The sequence below is a fragment of the Hyla sarda genome, chromosome 9, assembly GCF_029499605.1.
Source record: "Hyla sarda isolate aHylSar1 chromosome 9, aHylSar1.hap1, whole genome shotgun sequence".
NCBI classification, from domain to species: Eukaryota; Metazoa; Chordata; class Amphibia; order Anura; family Hylidae; genus Hyla; species Hyla sarda.
Genome location: NC_079197.1, coordinates 60,747,103 through 60,765,589, shown reverse-complemented (window position 1 = coordinate 60,765,589; position 18,487 = coordinate 60,747,103). Strand labels below are relative to the sequence as shown.

Sequence of the window (18,487 nt, the reverse complement as noted above, 5' to 3'; positions counted from 1 at the left end):
CCCTTTGCCATGCCTGAGGAAGCTGCACATGCGCAGCGAAACGCGTTGCATTCTGGTTAATAAATCCTCTTTTAAGCATATCCTCCTGCTTGGTAGATCAGCGCTGTGAGCCAGGATCCTTTGAAGCCTTATATCCACTACCACATATCCTCCGTAGGGCAGCAGACGACCATCTTCTTTTACATACTTGTCCCATTGTTGTGTTTGTGCCTACACAACCACCCAGGGTGAGCAGCAGTTTTAATTTATATATAATTGGCTCCCTGGGCTCAACAATATTATTCTATGGAGTGCTTACTTCCTTGTTTCTTTGTGCTTGATTGACACAGTAAGCAGCAAATCACCTGATAGACCTGGGTTATCATGTGATCTACTGCTTTCCCTATGTCATCTCACTGCCCCCTGCCTGCCCAGCTTGTTCCGCCCACCAAAAAAACACACTTTCTGGGTTTTCGCACTATTTACCGGCTCATGCAGAGTAGGTTACTCTGCCTTGTCCAGGTGCTGGCAATCCAACCCACGATACACTGCAACATCTTGTTGAGGAGGGGCAAAGGGGAACACTACAATGCACATTTGCGTGTGTAGACTGGCACTTGCACCTGCCCTGCTTCTAGTTCAAAGGTATCATATAAAAGATTTCATAACAGTAATTAACTTACCAAACACAGTCCTTGCAGGCACCGACTCTCTGTTCAGCCAAAATGACACTTGGGATAGGATAACTGTCATTATACATGGGAGGTACGTTTGAATGACAAAATATCCAATCTTACGTTTTAGGTGAAAGTGTGTTGTCATAACAATATATTCACCTAAGAGGCAATCAAGAAAAACAAAAAAAAAGCTCAATTACATTTACAATATATGTGTTACATTAAAGATATAGGTGGTGCAACAAGCATATCGTTAATAAAAAAGCATAGCATTAAAGGGAAACTGTCACCTGATCACCCAAACTAAACCCACACTAAAACTGGGTTATAGTGTGGGTGACCAGGAGTCCAAAGAGCGTTCACTTTGTTGGAGAGTTGTTTCTTGGATTTTGGCTCCAGAAGATCCTTGCCTATATTCAGTCATCTGCGCACTAGAGACGGCCCTGCCTCTGTCCATCTTCTTACAAAGCCGCCCCTCCCCCCAAAAAATTTACATATTCATCTTCAGAGACTCCACATCCTAGTGTCGTGGAGTCGCCAGTCACATGTGCGCACCGCTTTGTGGCGAGAGTGCATATGCCGGCGGAATATATATACAGCTCTCATGTCGTAATGACATGAGAGCTGTGCTTTCTACAGAGCAGAGCCAGAGGTGGCTCTAGACTTTGTGAGGCCTTAGGAAAAACTTAGTCATGAGGTCCCTTTTCTCAAGGGTTAGGGTTTAGAAACATAAAATATTACCTCCACACCAGGATGACATATTACTTCTGCAGTGATTAATACCATCATACTGTTATTATAAAATAACCACTATATAGAGACAAATAACACCCCTATAAAAGGGAAAAATAATTGAACCACACCATGACTACCATTACCACAATATAGGAATACCAGGTGACATAGTTACATAGTTACATAGTACGGTTGAAAAAAGATCATCAAGTTCAACCAGGGAATTGAAGGGTAGGGTTTTGGCGCGATATTGGGGAAGGGATGGGATTTTATATTTCTTCATAAGCATTAATGTTATTCTGTACCAGGAATATATCTAGCCTTGTTTTAAAGCTGTTAATTTTTCCTGCTGTGACCAGTTCCTGAGGTAGACTGTTCCATAAGTTCACAGTTCTTATGGTAAAGAAGGCGCGTCTCCCCTTGAGACTAAACATTTTCTTCTCCAGACGGAGGGAGTGCCCCCTTGTCCTTTGGGGGGGGGTTTAACCTGGAACAGTTATATACTTATATACATTTATCATATCCCCCCCCCCCCTTAAACGTCTCTTCTCAAGACTAAACAATTGTAACTCCTTCAATCGCTCCTCATAGCTAAGATGTTCAGTGCCCCATATTAATTTAGTCGCATGTCTCTGCACCCTTTCCAGCTCCACAGTGTCCCTTTTATGGACTTGTGCCCAAAACTGAACAGCATATTCCTGGTGAGGCCGTACCAATGCTTTATAAAGGGGGAGTATTATGTCCCTGTCCCTCGAGTCCATGCCTCTTTTTATACATGACAATATCCTGTATGGTTAATACTACCTTACTAAATAAAACCACTATACACAAACCAGTATCACCAGCAACACCACTATAGAAAGGCACGGATTCCACTGTCCCATTCACAAAGCTAATTTTCATGGCAGAATTCCACATGAATTCTGACAGAATTGCACAATTACTCCAAAATTACACTGCAGGCTTTGCAGAACAGAATTTCAGCGGGATTACGCAATTCTGCCGTGTGACCATAGCCTTAGGGTGCATTCCTACCTTGCAGCTGCTACATGTGGTGACCAATGGTTGCATGGTTTTGTTGGTAACACTGATGGGTTATTTGCAAAATCATTTGGATATTGACCAGGCAGGTAGGTGCGGTGTTATCTCCATGTGGCAGACACAGCTTGAAAACTAAGCCGTCCAAACAGCTCCTTGTCTCTGTCTCCTATTTGCATCCAGAAAAAAATTATTTTTTTATTTATTTCTTAATTTTTCCCCAAATTTTCAAAACAAACACAAATAAGAGAAGCACAAAACACAAAAAGGAGGTATTAATACCCCCTTTATATAAGAAAAACTAAACATTCTTCTTTTTCTTCACAGTTCTAACAATTAAATTAAGAAAATGACAATTAACAATTCTCTAACCCATGTTAAATAAAATAAAATAAAAAAAGTAGAAGAAAAACTAGGGGGAGCATAGGAGGAAGGTGGGAACTGTTATTAAACGGTCCCAGTCTAATCCAAAACACTAACCTCTTGTTTAAATCTAAGGGCTCTATATTCTGTTGTTTCCTGAAATCTGGTCCATTGCTCCCAAGTCTTCTGAAACTGCTGTCCGGCCCACATGGGTGAGCTGTCAAATCCTCGATTTGTTGTATTTCCTCCACCTTCTGGAGCCATAATGCCAAAGTCGTGGAGCACTTCCAAAGCTGGAGAATGCATGCTCTCGCAGCATTCACCAAATGGCGGAGGAGAGACACTTTATATGTTTTAACCGGTATTTCAGAAAGGGGAAGGGAAGAAAAGATTGGAGAACATGGAACTGTATAGTCTGTAAACTGTGATGTTACTTGGTAAACCTCCCTCCAGAACTTACTCAAGACAGGACCCTCCCAGAAAATATGTAGAATTGTACATATTTGGCTACACTTTCTTTAGCAGGTAGGGGATATTGATGGATACATCTTATCTAACCGGGTGGGAACCCAATACCAGCGTGTAAGGGTTTTGTATCCTGCTTCCTGATACCTACAATCGATAGACGGAGTGTGAGCCCATCTACATACGTTTTTTCACTGAGTTGCTGAAAATTGACTGTTGTTGCTACATATGCAGGATCTATCATTTCTGGTGAGAGATTCAATATTGCATACATTTTTGAGAGGACATGCCTGACAGACCCTGTCCCAGAGAAAAGTGCTTCAAAGGGTGTTTCTTTGTGAGAAAAAGTACGGGAGATGGCAGAGAAAGGAAGTAGAGTTGACGCTGGAGGGCTCTCCAGAAACCTTTTGCCTTCCTCTGGATCAACTCAGTAGGGACTCATTGAGGTTATAGGTTGAACTTGATAGACTCTGGTCTTTTTTCAACCTTATGTACTATCTTATTATGTTATTAACCTAGTGCCCTTGGTGTTCCCATGGTGACCATCTATGAGATAGGAAGCCATGCACCCTCTTAAATAAAATCTCTTGCCCGGTGCCCACTAAAGGCAGCCCATTGTTTGAAACAGAGATCTTGCAGGACTGTTGTAAATTTTGGGTTTCCTAAAATTGGATACAGTGGTGAAGGGAATGGACCATATGATCCCCCGCACAAATTTTTCAAAGATTTTAAGCGTAGTGGAGATTAGAGGCTGGTGGTTGATGGGTCCCTTTCTGGAAGGTATAATCAGACATACCACCAAGGGCAGCAGTGACAGAGTCCTCAAGAGACACCCAAAGTTTAGTAGCCAAGTGCCAGTGCCAATCAATTACTCAGGTCAGGTGTATTGCCACATAGTAATTAAATAGGTTCGGGACTCCCAAACCTCCTTCTGTTTTCGTTCTGTAAAGAAGACTACGTGAAAGCCAGACAGGTCTATTTGCCCAAATAAATTTAAAAAACAGTGATGCTGTAGAAGAAAAGAACGATTGTGGTAGAGATATCGGTAGGATCTGAAACAAGTACAGAAGACGAGGTAGGACATTCATTTTGAATATTGAGCACCTTCTAAACCATGTGAACTACCCCTTTTGCCACTGCTTTAAGTCTGAATAAAATCAGCTTCAAAAATACCTGCAATTTTAGGGGTAAGAGAAATCCCCAAGTATTTTAAGGTAGGAGCAGTCCACCGGAATGGGAGAGCGTAAGAGAGAGAGAGGAGACTACTTCAGCAGGACAAGAGATGTTCATTGCCTCCGACTTTTGAAAGTGAACTTTATAAATAAAATAATGTTATATCTTTTGTAATCTCCGTTATGAGGTTGGGCAAATAAATAATATGGTTTGTTATGGAAAACAAAAGATCATCTGCATATGCAGCCACTTTATGTTCCATCGGCCCAACGGTAAACCCCATAATATCCTTGTTTTTTCTCACCAATTGTAAGAATGGTTCTAAGACCAAAATGAAAATCAAAGGGGAAAGGGGGCAACCTTGTTGGGTTCCATTCGTGATTGGAAAAGATTTGGAGTATACTGTATTTACTTATACCACGGCTGTAAGTGTGGAATACAATGCGCCTATCCACCGCCGCATATTGGGGCCCACATATTTAAGAATACCAAATAAAAAGGACCAGTGAATTCGGTCGAAGGACTTTTCTGTGTTGGTGGACAGGAGCACTGCTGGAACAGAATGGGTAGAGACATAAGGAATCAAATTGAGGCTCATAATAAAGCAATTGTGTTCTACTAATTTTAATAATACCTCAGAAAATCATACATAAGGTATGAAGCAGGGATATTACCCTAATAAACATATTATGCTTCCATGCAATTAATAATAGTATACTGGACAATAATGTACCTGACATGCAATGCAGGCTCTAAAGTGACTAAGTAAATGGATAATGCATGTGAAAAGATAAAGTGCAGGGATTAAGCCACTGACCAGTAAAAGTACAAGTGCTAGAGCAAGGAGTTGAACAACAGCCACAGGGTCTGGGATACGTCACCCCAACGCGCGTTTCGGAATGTCCAGCCTTTTTCTGGGAGCCATTTTCAGTTTTTTTTCTATTAATTAGCATTAGGAGTTTACACCCTACTTGCCATACTTCGATATAGGGGGTTTATACAGTACCTTACGTTGCCGGGGTATTGCATATTCTTTGGTTAGGGGTAACCCATACCCCCCATATTTGTGCGTTTAATTGGTACATTAACAGTGAGATAAGGGTCATGGCAGTCAGCCAGAATTTTTGAGAAAAACTTTAAATCTACATTAAGCAGGGATATTGGCCTGTAGCTTGAACATAATGAAGGGTCCTTGCCAGGGCCGGTGTTGGGGGGAAGCAACTGGGGAATTGCCCAGGGCCCCCATGTGCAAAAGGGCCCCCATAACACTTATATAACCAAAGGCACATTACTGTATTTTGCCACGGTTTGGGCAAAATCGCGGTAAAATCACGTCAAACTACAGTAAAGTGAGAGTGCCCTGTGGGAGCCAGGGCTTCAGAGTACCCACAGACACTTACACTGTATGGTAAAGGACCTTCCTGATTATGTCATTGCAGGTCCTTTACCATACAGTGTACAAAGAGGAGGAGGTAATAGGGAGGCATGGGGGGAGAGGGCTGTGAAGAAGGTGGGGAGACCAGTACATGTGATGAGGGGGCATATAACGTATATAGGGGGTAAAGTTAGCAATATATGGGGGGTATAGGTAGCAGTATATGGGTAGTATAGGAAACAGTGCATAATGTGAGATAGAGAAAAGTATATGTGTAGAAGGGGGCTATAGGGAGCAGTATATGTGAGATAGGGGGTCATAGGGAGCAGTATATATGTGATAGGGGGTCATAGGGAGCAGTATATATGTGATAGGGAGTCATAGGAAGCAGTATATATGTGATAGGGTGTCATAGGGAGCAGCATATATGTGATAGGGGTCATAGGGAGCAGTATATATGTACTAGGGGGTCATAGGGAGCAGTATATGTGATAGGGGGTCATACAGAACAGTATATGTGAGATAGTAGGTCATCCGGAGCAGTATATGTGAGATAGGGGGTCATACAGAGTAGTATATGTGAAATAGGGGGTCATACACAGCAGTATATATGAGCTAGGGGGGTCATGAGGAGCAGTATATGTGACATAGGGGGTCATACAGAGCAGTATATGTGAGATATGGGGTCATACAAAACAGTATATGTGACATAGGGGGTCATACGGAGCAGTATATGTGAGATAGGGGATAATACGGAGCAGTATATGTGAGATAGGGGATAATACGGAGCAGTATATGTGAGATAGTTGGTCATACAGAAAAGTATATGAGTATGAGATAGAAGGCCATGGGAAGCAGTGTGTGGAATTGGGAGGGTCTTTTGGTCCAATCTGGGATTGGTACACCAAAGGCATAACCTATAAACAGAATATCTGATCAGTGAGACCTGACCCCTGGGACCGCAACTGATCATGAGAATAGAGGTTCCTTTGGGGGCGTGGTCTGGCCGGGGAGTGAGATCGCTGCCTGATGTCAGAGCTCCTGCAGCAAGCGACCGTTACACCGATTTAAACCCAGTAACACAGCACTGCCTACCATCCTTTCGGCACTTCCAGTCATCGGAACACCTACTGCATATAATGTAAGTATACCCGGAGGAGGGGGGAAATCGGGTCACAAGCCCTGCAAGATTACCGACTTCTATGCACCGCCGCAGCCCAGGTCCTCACAAGATGGCGCGGCAGTGTCCTCCTCGCGCCTCAGAATGAGCGGAGCCTCCGACACCAGGTCAGGCAAACGAGATTCCCCTGTTCAGGTCAGACGCAGCCTGTCTTTACCACTCGGGACAGAGGTTTTTGGCAGATGATATTACAACTGCCTCGGTCTCCCTTGATACCAGCCCGACTAAAAAAGGTGCCCTGTCAGTTCAACATGGCGCCTTTGCTCCTTCATCCACGTTCTCAGCAACAAGCAGCCCCCTCAAACAAAGACCACGCTTGGAAAGCAATGAGGAGGCAGAGGACTCTAACCCCCTTGTGGAGGCCGAGAGAGGAGTTCTTTAACACAGTACCTGCCTTGGAGGTGCCTGTAACGGAGGTTTCATTGAAACGCATGCTGTTATTATTGAATAAATCTATAACAAATAATTTACTCCATACGCTGCAATCTCTTCGCTCAGCCATAACTGAGGTGGAAAGCAGGGTAGCGCATACCGAATCTAAAATGGCTGTACTTGTTAAATCGCACAATGACCTCATAGACTCACACTATGATCTAGAGTCTGACGTCACAGCGCTGCGAGCAAAAGTCGCAGATATCGAAGACAGATCTCGGAGGAATAATGTGAAGTTCCGGGGCATCCCCGAGTCTATTACACCCAAAGAACTTAACGAATACCTTACTTCTCTGATGAAATGCTTCCTACCTGAGGCGTCTCGGAATGAGCTGCTCCTGGATAGAGCACACCGTGTCCCCAGACAGATACCTAGCTGAAGACATACCAAGAGATGTGCTGGCAAAAGTGCACTTTTTCCATATAAAAGAGGCCCTCATGGTGAAATCCAGAGATCGCTCTAATGTTCTGGAATGATTCCGCAAAATAGCATTATATACGGATCTATCAGCGGAAACCTTACAGCTCTGCAGGAATCTTGCACCCATAACAGCAGCACTACGTGATCGCCACATTCTTTATAAGTGGGGGTTTCCGACCTGCCTGCTTGTGTACCGAAACGAGAAGATGCATGTGATCTTCTCCTTGGAACACGGAGTGAAGCAATTGGAGGCTTGGGGAATCACAGTTCAGGTCCCTGATCCCAAGTCGCCATCTCTTCCGGACAGAATAAGACCAGACTGGCAAGTAGCTGGTAATAAGAAACAGGGTCAACGTTGAGGACTGCCTAGTTTGGACTCGGACTTTCAAGTCTCAGCCCGCATACAGAGGACTGTTTGTTCACCCCCCCCCCACACCAGATGAAGATATTCATCGCCCATTTCTGATCTCACCCAGTTCATCAGGCGTTGGAATGCCTCTTTTTTCTTGTCTGTCCCATTGTGTTTCTCCCCTTCCCTACCTCTTCTCTTCCTTTTCAGGTGCTGTGAACCCTGCAAGAATGTTTTGCTCTCATCTCAGCATAGTACATCTTGAACCGGCTCTCCTGAGGTCCTGTCTCTAGCACTTCCCGGATTCAATATGCCTATAAAGGTCATATCTATTAATGTGAATGGACTGAATGCCCTGCAGAAGCGTTCTTATTTATGGGCGGAAGCCAAACAGTTGGCTTGTGATATAGTATGTGTTCAAGAGATGCACTTGTTGCGTGAGGATGCAGCAAGGATCCGGACTGGTAGCAGGAAGTGGTACTGGTAGTGGATCCTCTGTGTCAGTGAGGGATCGTAATGGACCGTACCAGAGGATCGGTTCTAAGTAGTTACTGGTTTTTACAAAGCGGGATGGTCTTGCTGCGGCGGTAACTACCAGGTCGTGTCCCCCGGTAGCGGCTCAACCTCACTGACTGCTGAGACAGGCGAAGCACAGAAGGGACAGGCAGAGGCGTAGTCAAACGTAGCAAAAGGTCAGGGCAGGCAGCACAGGTTCCGAGGCGGTAGTCATTAGCAACGGGTTCAGCAATGGGCAAGGAATACACAATAAACGCTTTCTCTTGGGCACTGAGGCAACACAAAGATCCGGCAAGGGCAGGAAGGGGCAGGGTACATTTATAGGAGCAGAGGACATGGATTGGACCAGGCACCAATCAATGGTGCACTGGCCCTTTAAATTTTACACAGCTGGCGCGCACGTGCTCCCTATAGTGCAGGGATGTGCGCGCCGGGAACCACATGACATGGGAACAGAGGAGAGAGCCAGAGCGGGTGCCGGTAAGTAAGGATGGGCCGCGGGCCGCACACGGGGACAGCCCGCAGCGCGGACCGCATCCCTGCCGGTGACAGAAGCGGAGTGTCCCCGGTCAGAGAGTCTGACCGGGGCACTCAGCGGGGACAAACGCGGTAAGCGCTCCGGTCCAGGAGCAGAGGACGGAGCGCTCAGCGTTACAGATGCTTTCAGGGTTAGGCATAAACCTTTTCCTCATGTGTTTCATTCACACTTCCTCATGAAAGCAAGGGGAGTACTCATTGCGGTCAGGGATATCTTAGCATTCAAATTACTGTCTGAGATCTCTGACCCAATGGGTAGATTTGTAATCCTGGTGTGTAATATTAATAATGTTGTATATTCAATTGCAACTTTATATGCTCCGAATAGGGGCCAATTGAATTTTTTGAGGAAATTGTTCCGCATTGTCCGCAAACATGCCCAGGGTCATCTGATAGTAACTGGGAACTTTAATGCAGTCCCTGATTTGCAAATGGATACATCTTCAAACAGTAGGGGTCGCCCATTTTCAATACAGTCTCATACATGAGGAGGATATATATGATGTGTGGCACCTCCTACATGCGGGGGAAAGGGATTTCTCCTTTCATGCTATCCCCTCAAATAGTTACTTCCGCATTGACTTGTTCCTTGTGAGTAGGTCTCTGCTAGATATGGTACAGTCTTCGACCATAGAGTCCTTTAAGTGGTCAGACCATACGCCTATTACACTATTACTCAATGAACGCCTAGCCTCCACGAATACACACTTATGGCGTAGCAATGAATATTTATTACGACACACAAAGTATCGAGATCTGCTCCCCTTAGATCTAACCCAATATTTTGCTCTAAATGCGCAGACAGGCATACCCCACCATACAGTTTGGAATGCCCACAATGCGGTTATCAGGGGGTCCCTCATTTAACTCGGCCACATAGTGAAGAAAGAAAGATCTAAAAAGCTGGATCTTGTTAGCTGAACAAAGAACAGTGGAGAACTTAAATAAAAAAATGCCTGGAAACTTAAAGAAATCAGGGAATCTATTCATACCCTACTTCTTGACCAATACGCAAGGCAAATGCATAAATTGAAGGCCCAATATTACCAGTTTGACAACAAAACAGGTAAAGTGTTAGCGAACAGACTTAAACGTAAACATGTAAAAGCTAAGATTCCTTACATATGGGACCCTTCACTTACTCACAAACTCTATTCTCCTAAAGATATTGCTAATAGCTTTATGAAGTATTATGCGTCTTTATATAATCTAGACCAAGATCATCAGATCCCTCAGCCGACATCCGCAGACATCGCATCGTTTCTCCAAACACTTCCTTCTCTAACGGAATTTCATTTACACATGTTGAATGCAGCCATCACTCTGATAGAAGTCTCCAAAGTCATAAAAGGGCTACCTGCGGGCAAATCTCCTGGCCCTAATGGCCTAACAGCTTGCTATTACAAATCTTTTTCGCACATACTGACACCCTATGCATCCAATTTTTTTAATGAGGCCATGCAGACTGGCCTCTTGCCCAGGGAGAATCAGGAGGCATTGATAGTTGCCCTCCCTAAAAAGGACAAGGTCCCGGATAGGCCCAGTAACTTTAGTCAGAATCAAAATGTATGCTTCCCTACTGACAAACAGACTAGCCCCTATACTACCTAGCCTGGTTTCAGTGGACAAAGTAGGATTCATCAAGGGTAGACAGGCCTATGAAAACACCCGACGCATATTCAACTTAGTACATTACCTAGATAAAAACTCGATCCCTTCGGTCCACCTTGCATTGGATGCTGAAAAGACATTCGACCGCTTAAATTGGTCTTTTGCATTAGCGGTTTTGGCAAAATTAGGATTTACGGGCCCCATATTGACAGCAGTAAAAGCGATATACTCCAGTCCCAACACAAAAGTAATTATTAGCGGAACCCTGTCGACTGGCTTCTCTTCGGGCAACAGCACCCGCCAGGGATGTCCACTATCGCATGTTCATTTTTAATGTTCATTTTATGTATCGAACCTTTGGCCTTATTGTTGAAACTCAATTCTCAGGTACAGGGAATACAACTAGCCTCCCATACTCATCTCATATCTATGTATGCAGATGACGTAATCCTAACTCTGGAGGAACCAGAACATTCCCTGGCGGGGGTTTTGAGGTTATTGAACAATATATTGTGGTCTCTTATTACAAATTGAACACCACTAAAACCCAGGCCTTGCCAATACATCTAGACACTGTAACTTTGCAAACCCTAAAAAATAAGTACCCTCTAGACTGGAGACAGATAGCACTACGTACCTGGGCATTCAAGTTTCGCCCTCTGTCTCTCAATTATACATTAAAATTATGCTCCCTTCCTAGTGACCTTTAACCCCTTAAGGACCAGGCCATTTTACACCTTAGGACCAGAGCGTTTTTTGCACATCTGACCACTGTCACTTTAAACATTAATAACTCTGGAATGCTTTTAGTTATCATTCAGATTCTGAGATTGTTTTTTCGTGACATATTCTAATTTAACATAGTGGTACAATTTTGTGGTAACTTGCATCCTTTCTTGGTGAAAAATCCCCAAATTTGATGAAAAATTAGAAAATTTAGCATTTTTCTAACTTTGAAGCTCTCTGCTTGTAAGGAAAATGGATATTCCAAATAAAAAAATGTTTGATTCACATATAAAATATGTCTACTTTATGTTTGCATCATAAAATTGATGTGTTTTTACTTTTGGAAGACACCAGAGGGCTTCAAAGTTCAGCAGCAGTTTTCCAATTTTTCACAAAATTTTCAAACTCACTATTTTTCAGGGATCCAGTTCAGGTTTGAAATGGATTTGAAGGGTCTTCATATTAGAAATACCCCACAAATTACCCCATTATAAAAACTGCACCCCCCAAAGTATTCAAAATGACATTCAGTCAGCATTTTAACCCTTTAGGTGTTTCACAGGAATAGCAGCAAAGTGAAGGAGAAAATTCACAATCTTCATTTTTTACTCTCGCATGTTCTTGTAGACCCAATTTTTGAATTTTTACAAGGGGTAAAAGGAGAAAATTTATATTTATATTTGTAGCCCAATTTCTCTCGAGTAAGCACATACCTCATATGTCTATGTAAATTGTTCGGTGGGCGCAGTAGAGGGCTCAGAAGCGAAGGAGCAACAAGGGGATTTTGGAGAGTACGTTTTTCTGAAATAGTTTTTGGGGGGCATGTTGTATTTAAGAAGCCCCTATGGTGCCAGAACAGCAACAAAAAAAACACATGCCATACCATTTTGAAAACTAGACCCCTTGAAGAACGAAACAAGGAATTAAGTGAGCCTTAATACCCCACAGGTGTTTCACGACTTTTGCATATGTAAAAAAAGTTTCTTTTTTTTTCACTAAAATGTGTGTTTCCCCCAAATTTCACATTTTTGTAAGGGTTAATAGCAGAAAATACCCCCCAAAATTTGTAACCCCATCTCTTCTGAGTATGGAGGTACCCCATAAGTTGACCTGAAGTGCACTACGGGCGAACTACAATGCTCAGAAGAGAAGGAGATATATTGTGCTTTTTGAGAGCAAATTTTGCTCGGGGGGCATGTCGCATTTAGGAAGATTTAGGAATGGCATACCATTTTGGAAACTAGACCCCTTGAGGAACATAACAAGGAATAAAGCGAGCCTTAATAACCCACAGGGGCTTCACGACTTTTGCATATGTAAAATACTGAGTATGGAAATACCCCATGTGTGGACGTCAAGTGCTCTGCTGGCGCACTACAATGCTCAGAAGAGAAGGAGCGCCATTGAGCTTGTGGGAAAAAAATTGTTTGGAATGGAAGTCAGGGGCCATGTGCATTTACAAAGCCCCCCGTGGTGCCAGAACAGTGGACCCCCACATGTGACCCTATATTGTAAACTACATCCCTCACAGAATTTAATAAGGGGTGCAATGAGTATTTACACCCCACTGGCGTTTAACAGATCTTTGGAACAGTGGGCTGTGCAAATTAAAAATAAAATTTTTCATTTTCACGGACCACTGTTCAAAAAATCTGTCAGACACCTGTGGGGCGAAAATGCTCACTGTACCCCTTATTACATTACGTGAGGGGTGTAGTTTAAAAAATGGGATCACATGTGGGTATTTATTTTTTTGCGTTTATGTCAGAACCGCTGTAAAACCAGCCACCCCTGTGCAAAGCACCAATTTAGGCCTCAAATGTACATGGTGCGCTCTCACTCCTGAGCCTTGTTGTGCGCCCGCAGAGCATTTTACGCTGTCAGGATCCGGATGGGTATGCAGAGAGGACACTGGTGGTGGATCCTCTGTGTCAGTGGGGTGATGATGTGGGCCGTACCAGGGGAACGGAGTCTAAGGGGTTACTGGTTTTCACCAGAACCCGCCGCAAAGCGGGATGGACTTGCAGCGGCAGGTAACCCCCAGGTCATTCCACCCAATAGCGACTCAACCCCAGCTGACAGCTGAGACAGGCGTGGTACACAGGGACAAGGCAAGAGCAAGGTCGGACGTAGCAGAAGGTCAGGGCAGGCAGCAAGAGTCGTAGTCAGGGGCAACAGCAGAAGGTCTGGGTACACAGGCTTGGGAACACACTAAACGCTTTCACAGGGCACAAGGCAAAAACATCCAGCAAGTACAGGAAGGGGAAGTGGGTTTATATAGGCAAGGTACAGGTGCAGGTACTGATTGGGCCAAGCACCAATCAATGGCGCACTGGCCCTTTAATCTTAGAGAGCCGTCATGCGCGGGTCCTGGAGAGCGGGGCCGCGCGTGCCGGGACTGAGCAGACAAAGGATGGGGCAGGTGAGGAGATTGGGATGCGACCCGCGGGTGGGCGCGTCCCGCTACACGGATCGCATCCCCGCCTGTGACACTAGTGCAGCGCTCCCGGTCAGCGGGTCTGCGTGGAGATGAACGCCGCGAGCGCTTCGGGGAGGAGCAGGGACCCGGAGCGCTCAGCGTAACAGTACTCCCCCCCCCCTTTGGTCTCACCCTCTTTTTGGAGCCCAGGAACCTATGGATGAGCTCCTTGTCGAGGATATTATCCTCGGGTTCCCACGATGTCTCTTCGGGGCCACAATTCTCCCAGTCTACGAGAAATTTTTTTTTACCTCTGACTACCTTGGAGGCGAGGATTTCCTTTACCGTGAAGACATCAGAGGAGCCAGAGACAGGAGCAGGAGCGGTGACCTTGGGGGAAAAGCGGTTAAGAACGAGAGGTTTGAGAAGGGAAACATGAAAGAGTTAGGAATAACATAGAAGTCCCGGCTAACTTCATCTACAGCAGGCAGTCCAGAAGAAGTGGGAATGGGGAGGGGGGGCAGAGGGTGACGGCAGTACACCACAAAGAACGGGGATTTGGCAGAGGATTCCGAATTTTTGAAATTGTACGAGAATTCAGCCCAGGGCAGAAGGTCCACCCAATCGTCTTGGCGGGAGGAGACAAAATGTCGCAAATAGTCACCAAGAATCTGGTTTACTCTCTCTACTTGTCCATTGGATTGAGGGTGATAGGAGGATGAGAAATGTAATTTGATTTTTATTTGGATACAGAGAGCTCTCCAAAATTTTGACACAAATTGAACGCCTCTATCCGAGACGATATGCGTGGGAAGCCCGTGAAGGCGAAAAATATGCAGAAAAAATTGCTTCGCCAATTGTGGCGCAGAAGGAAGACCTGGAAGTGGAATGAAGTGTGCCATTTTGGAGAAACAATCAACGACCACCCAGATGACGGTGTTGCCATGGGATACGGGCAGATCCGTAATAAAATCCATGGCAATTTTGGACCATGGTTGCTCGGGGACGGGTAAAGGAAGGAGGAGTCCAGCAGGCTTCTGGCGAGGGGTTTTATCCCGGGCAAAAATAGTACAGGCCCGAATGAAATCAGTAACGTCACCCTCTAGTGTAGGCCACCAATACAAACGGGAAATAAGCTGGATGGACTTTTTAAAGCCAGCATGGTCAGCAAGGTGAGAGGAATGTCCCCATTTGAGGATCTTGAGGCGAAGGCGTGGAGGAACAAAAGTCTTTCCAGGGGGAGTTTGTCCCAGTGAAGCTGGAGCAGAGGAGACCAGGCACTCAGGCAGTGCGATATGCTGCAGAGGGGCTTCAGATTCGGTGGCATCAGAGGAACGTGAAAGAGCGTCAGCTCTGACATTTTTGTCTGCGGGACGGAAGTATATCTCGAAGTTGAAGCGGGCAAAAAACAACCACCTAGCCTGGTGAGGATTCAGACGCTGAGCAGACTGGAGGTAAGACAGATTCTTGTGGTCAGTGTAAATGACAATGGGGTGTTTGGAACCCTCCAATAGATGCCTCCACTCTTCGAGTGCTAACTTGATGGCTAGAAGTTCACGATCTCCAATGGAGTAATTCTTTTCTGCCGGAGAGAAAGTTTTAGAGAAGAAACCACAAGTAATGTTACGTTCGGTAGAGTTTTTTTTGGAGAAGTATGGCTCCGGCTCCGACTGAGGAAGCGTCAACTTCCAGAAAGAAAGGTTTCGATGGATCTGGTCTGGACAGCACTGGGGCAGAAGCGAAGGCAGTTTTGAGATGATTGAAGGCCTCATCAGCTTGAGGAGGCCATGACTTAGGGTTGGCATTCTTCCTGGTCAGGGCCACAATAGGGGCCACAATGGTGGAGAAATGGGGAATAAACTGTTGGTAATAGTTGGCAAATCCCAGAAAGCGTTGGATAGCAAGGAGTCCAGAAGGGTGTGGCCAATCCAAAACCGCTGACAGTTTATCTGGATCCATTTGAAGCCCTTGGCCAGAGACTAGGTAACCTAGGAAAGGAAGACTGTTGCATTCAAAGAGACATTTTTCCATTTTAGCATACAGGTGGTTTTCACGAAGTCTTTGGAGCACTAGACAGACATGACGACGGTGTTCCTCCAGGTTAGAGGAGAAAATCAAGATGTCGTCCAGGTAAACCACAACACAGGTATATAATAAGTCCCGAAATATCTCATTAACGAAGTCCTGGAAGACAGCAGGGGCATTGCAGAGCCCAAAGGGCATAACTAGATATTCGAAATGTCCTTCTCTAGTATTGAACGCGGTCTTCCACTCATCACCTTTCCTGATGCGAATAAGATTATATGTGCCTCTTAAGTCCAATTTAGTGAAAATATTGGTGCCACGAAGATGGTCAAAGAGTTCAGAGATCAAAGGCAGGGGATAGCAGTTTTTGATGGTGATTTTATTTAAACCGCGGTAGTTAATGCATGGTCGTAAGGATCCATCATTTTTAGAGACAAAGAAGAACCCCGCTCCAGCAGGGGATGAGGACTTCCAAATAAAACCTCTCTTTAGGTTCTCCTGGATATAGTCGGACATGGCTTGAGTCTCTGGGGCAGACAGAGGGTAAATCCTGCCCCGGGGTGGAGTGGTACCAGGAAGGAGGTCAATGGGGCAGTCATAAGGTCTATGAGGTGGTAAGATCTCTGCTTGCTTTTTGCAGAAAACATCAGCAAAGTCCTGGTAGGCCTTGGGAAGACCCGGTATAGGTGGAGCCACAGGGGTTTGACAAGTGGAAGCAGACGTGAGGCATCGTTTGAGACAAGAGGGACCCCAACTTTTGATCTCCCTGGTGGTCCAGTCAAGGGTAGGAGCATGACGTTGGCGCCTTGGCAGACCGAGAAGGACTTCAGAGGTGCAGTTGGGCAGAACAAGAAATTACATTTTTTCATGATGCAGTCCAATGCTCATAAGCAGGGGTTCTGTGCGGTAGCGCACAGTGCAGTCCAATTTTTCTCCGTTGACAGAAGAAATGTAGAGCGGCTTGACGAGACTAGTCACTGGGATGCTGAACCTATTAACAAAAGAGTCCAAAATAAAATTTCCTGCAGAACCGGAGTCCAAGAAGGCCACAGCTGAGAAGGAGGAGTTGGCGGAAGGAGAAATTTGCACAGGCACAGTCAGACGTGGATAAGCAAAATTCACACCAAGAGTCGTCTCACCTTTGTGAGGTAATAGAGTGCCTTTCCAGACAGTAGACGGACCACGAAAGCCACCTTAGACCGTTCAGTGGGGAATTGGTCCGAGATCATCTCCAAGTGTAGGGAACACTGGGACAGGAATCCACGGCACTGTTTAGAGTCCCCATCAAACTTGTCCAGTAGAGACAGGCGGAAGCTGGGAGCAGCCACTCGGTGCAGAGGAGATGCAGGAGCTGGCGGAGGAAATGATTGCTGAAGTTGCGGCAGGAGCTGTTGCAGCATGACGGTCAGTTGAGTCAGCTGCCGTCCTTGTTGAGCAATCTTTTGGGATTGCTGGGCGACCACCGTGGTTAGGTCAGCGACACTAGGCAGCGGGATCCATGGCCGGATCTACTATCAGGATCCAGACTGGTATGCAGTGAGGACACTGGTGGTGGATCCTCTTTGTCAGTGTGGTGATGGCGTGGGCCGTACCAGGGGAACGGAATTTGAGGGGTTACTGGTTTTCACCAGAGCCCGCCGCAAAGCAGGATGGACTTGCAGCGGCAGGTAACCCCCAGGTCGTTCCACCCGATAGCGACTCAACCCCAGCTGACAGCTGAGACAGGCGCGGTACACAGGGACAAGGCAAGAGCAAGGTCGGATGTAGCAGAAGGTCAGGGCAGGCCGCAAGAGTCGTAGTCAGGGGCCACAGTATAAGTTCTGAGTACACAGGCTTGGGAACACACTAAAGGCTTTCACAGGGCACAAGGCAACAAGATCTGGTAAGGACAGGAAGGGGAAGTGGGTTTATATACACAAAGGCGCAGGTATAGGTACTGATTGGGCCAGGCACCAATTAATGGTGCACTGGCCCTTTAAATTTCAGAGAGCCGGCACGCGCGCGCCCTAGAGAGCCGGGACAGAACAGCAAGAGGACGGGGCAGGTGAGAAGATTGGGATGCGACCCGCGGGCGGGCGCGTCCCGCTCGGCGGATCGCATCCCCGCCAGTGACACCAGTGCAGCGCTCCCGGTTAGCGGGTCTGACCGGGGCGCTGCACAGAGAAGAACGCCAGGAGTGCTCCGGGGAGGAGCAGGGACCCGGAGTGCTTGGCGTAACAGTTACGTGTACTTTAGCGCATTTTTCTGCCCTCATAAGTGCATACCACATACCTACATCTAAGTAGTATACCATTTTGTACTTGTTAATCTGTCAAGGGCCTAGATACTTTGAAAGTCGAGGCAAAAGTACTCACCGGCTGGTGTTTCTACTCAGATACTTTTATAAGTGTACTGTAGCGCATTTTTCTGCCCTCATAAGTGCATACCACATACGTACATCTAAGTAGTGTTCTATTGTTTACCTGT

General features: G+C 45.7%; 1 protein-coding gene across 5 annotated transcripts in view; it reads right to left on the bottom strand.

Moving 5' to 3' along the window:
- LOC130291604 (ras-related GTP-binding protein A) overlaps positions 1-18,487 on the bottom strand; it is a 1,042,086-nt gene that overhangs the window by 326,984 nt on the left and 696,615 nt on the right. For 4 of the 5 annotated variants that reach the window (XR_008847980.1, XM_056540559.1, XM_056540557.1 and 1 more), the window contains one exon: positions 663-815. The exons of the other annotated variant lie outside the window; for it this stretch is intronic. Coding sequence is in view for 3 of the 4 variants with exons in the window: in XM_056540559.1 (XP_056396534.1) it covers positions 663-815 (153 nt within the window). In the remaining variant the exon portion in view is untranslated. The remainder of the gene's footprint in view (positions 1-662; positions 816-18,487) is intronic. 5 annotated transcript variants of the gene reach the window in all.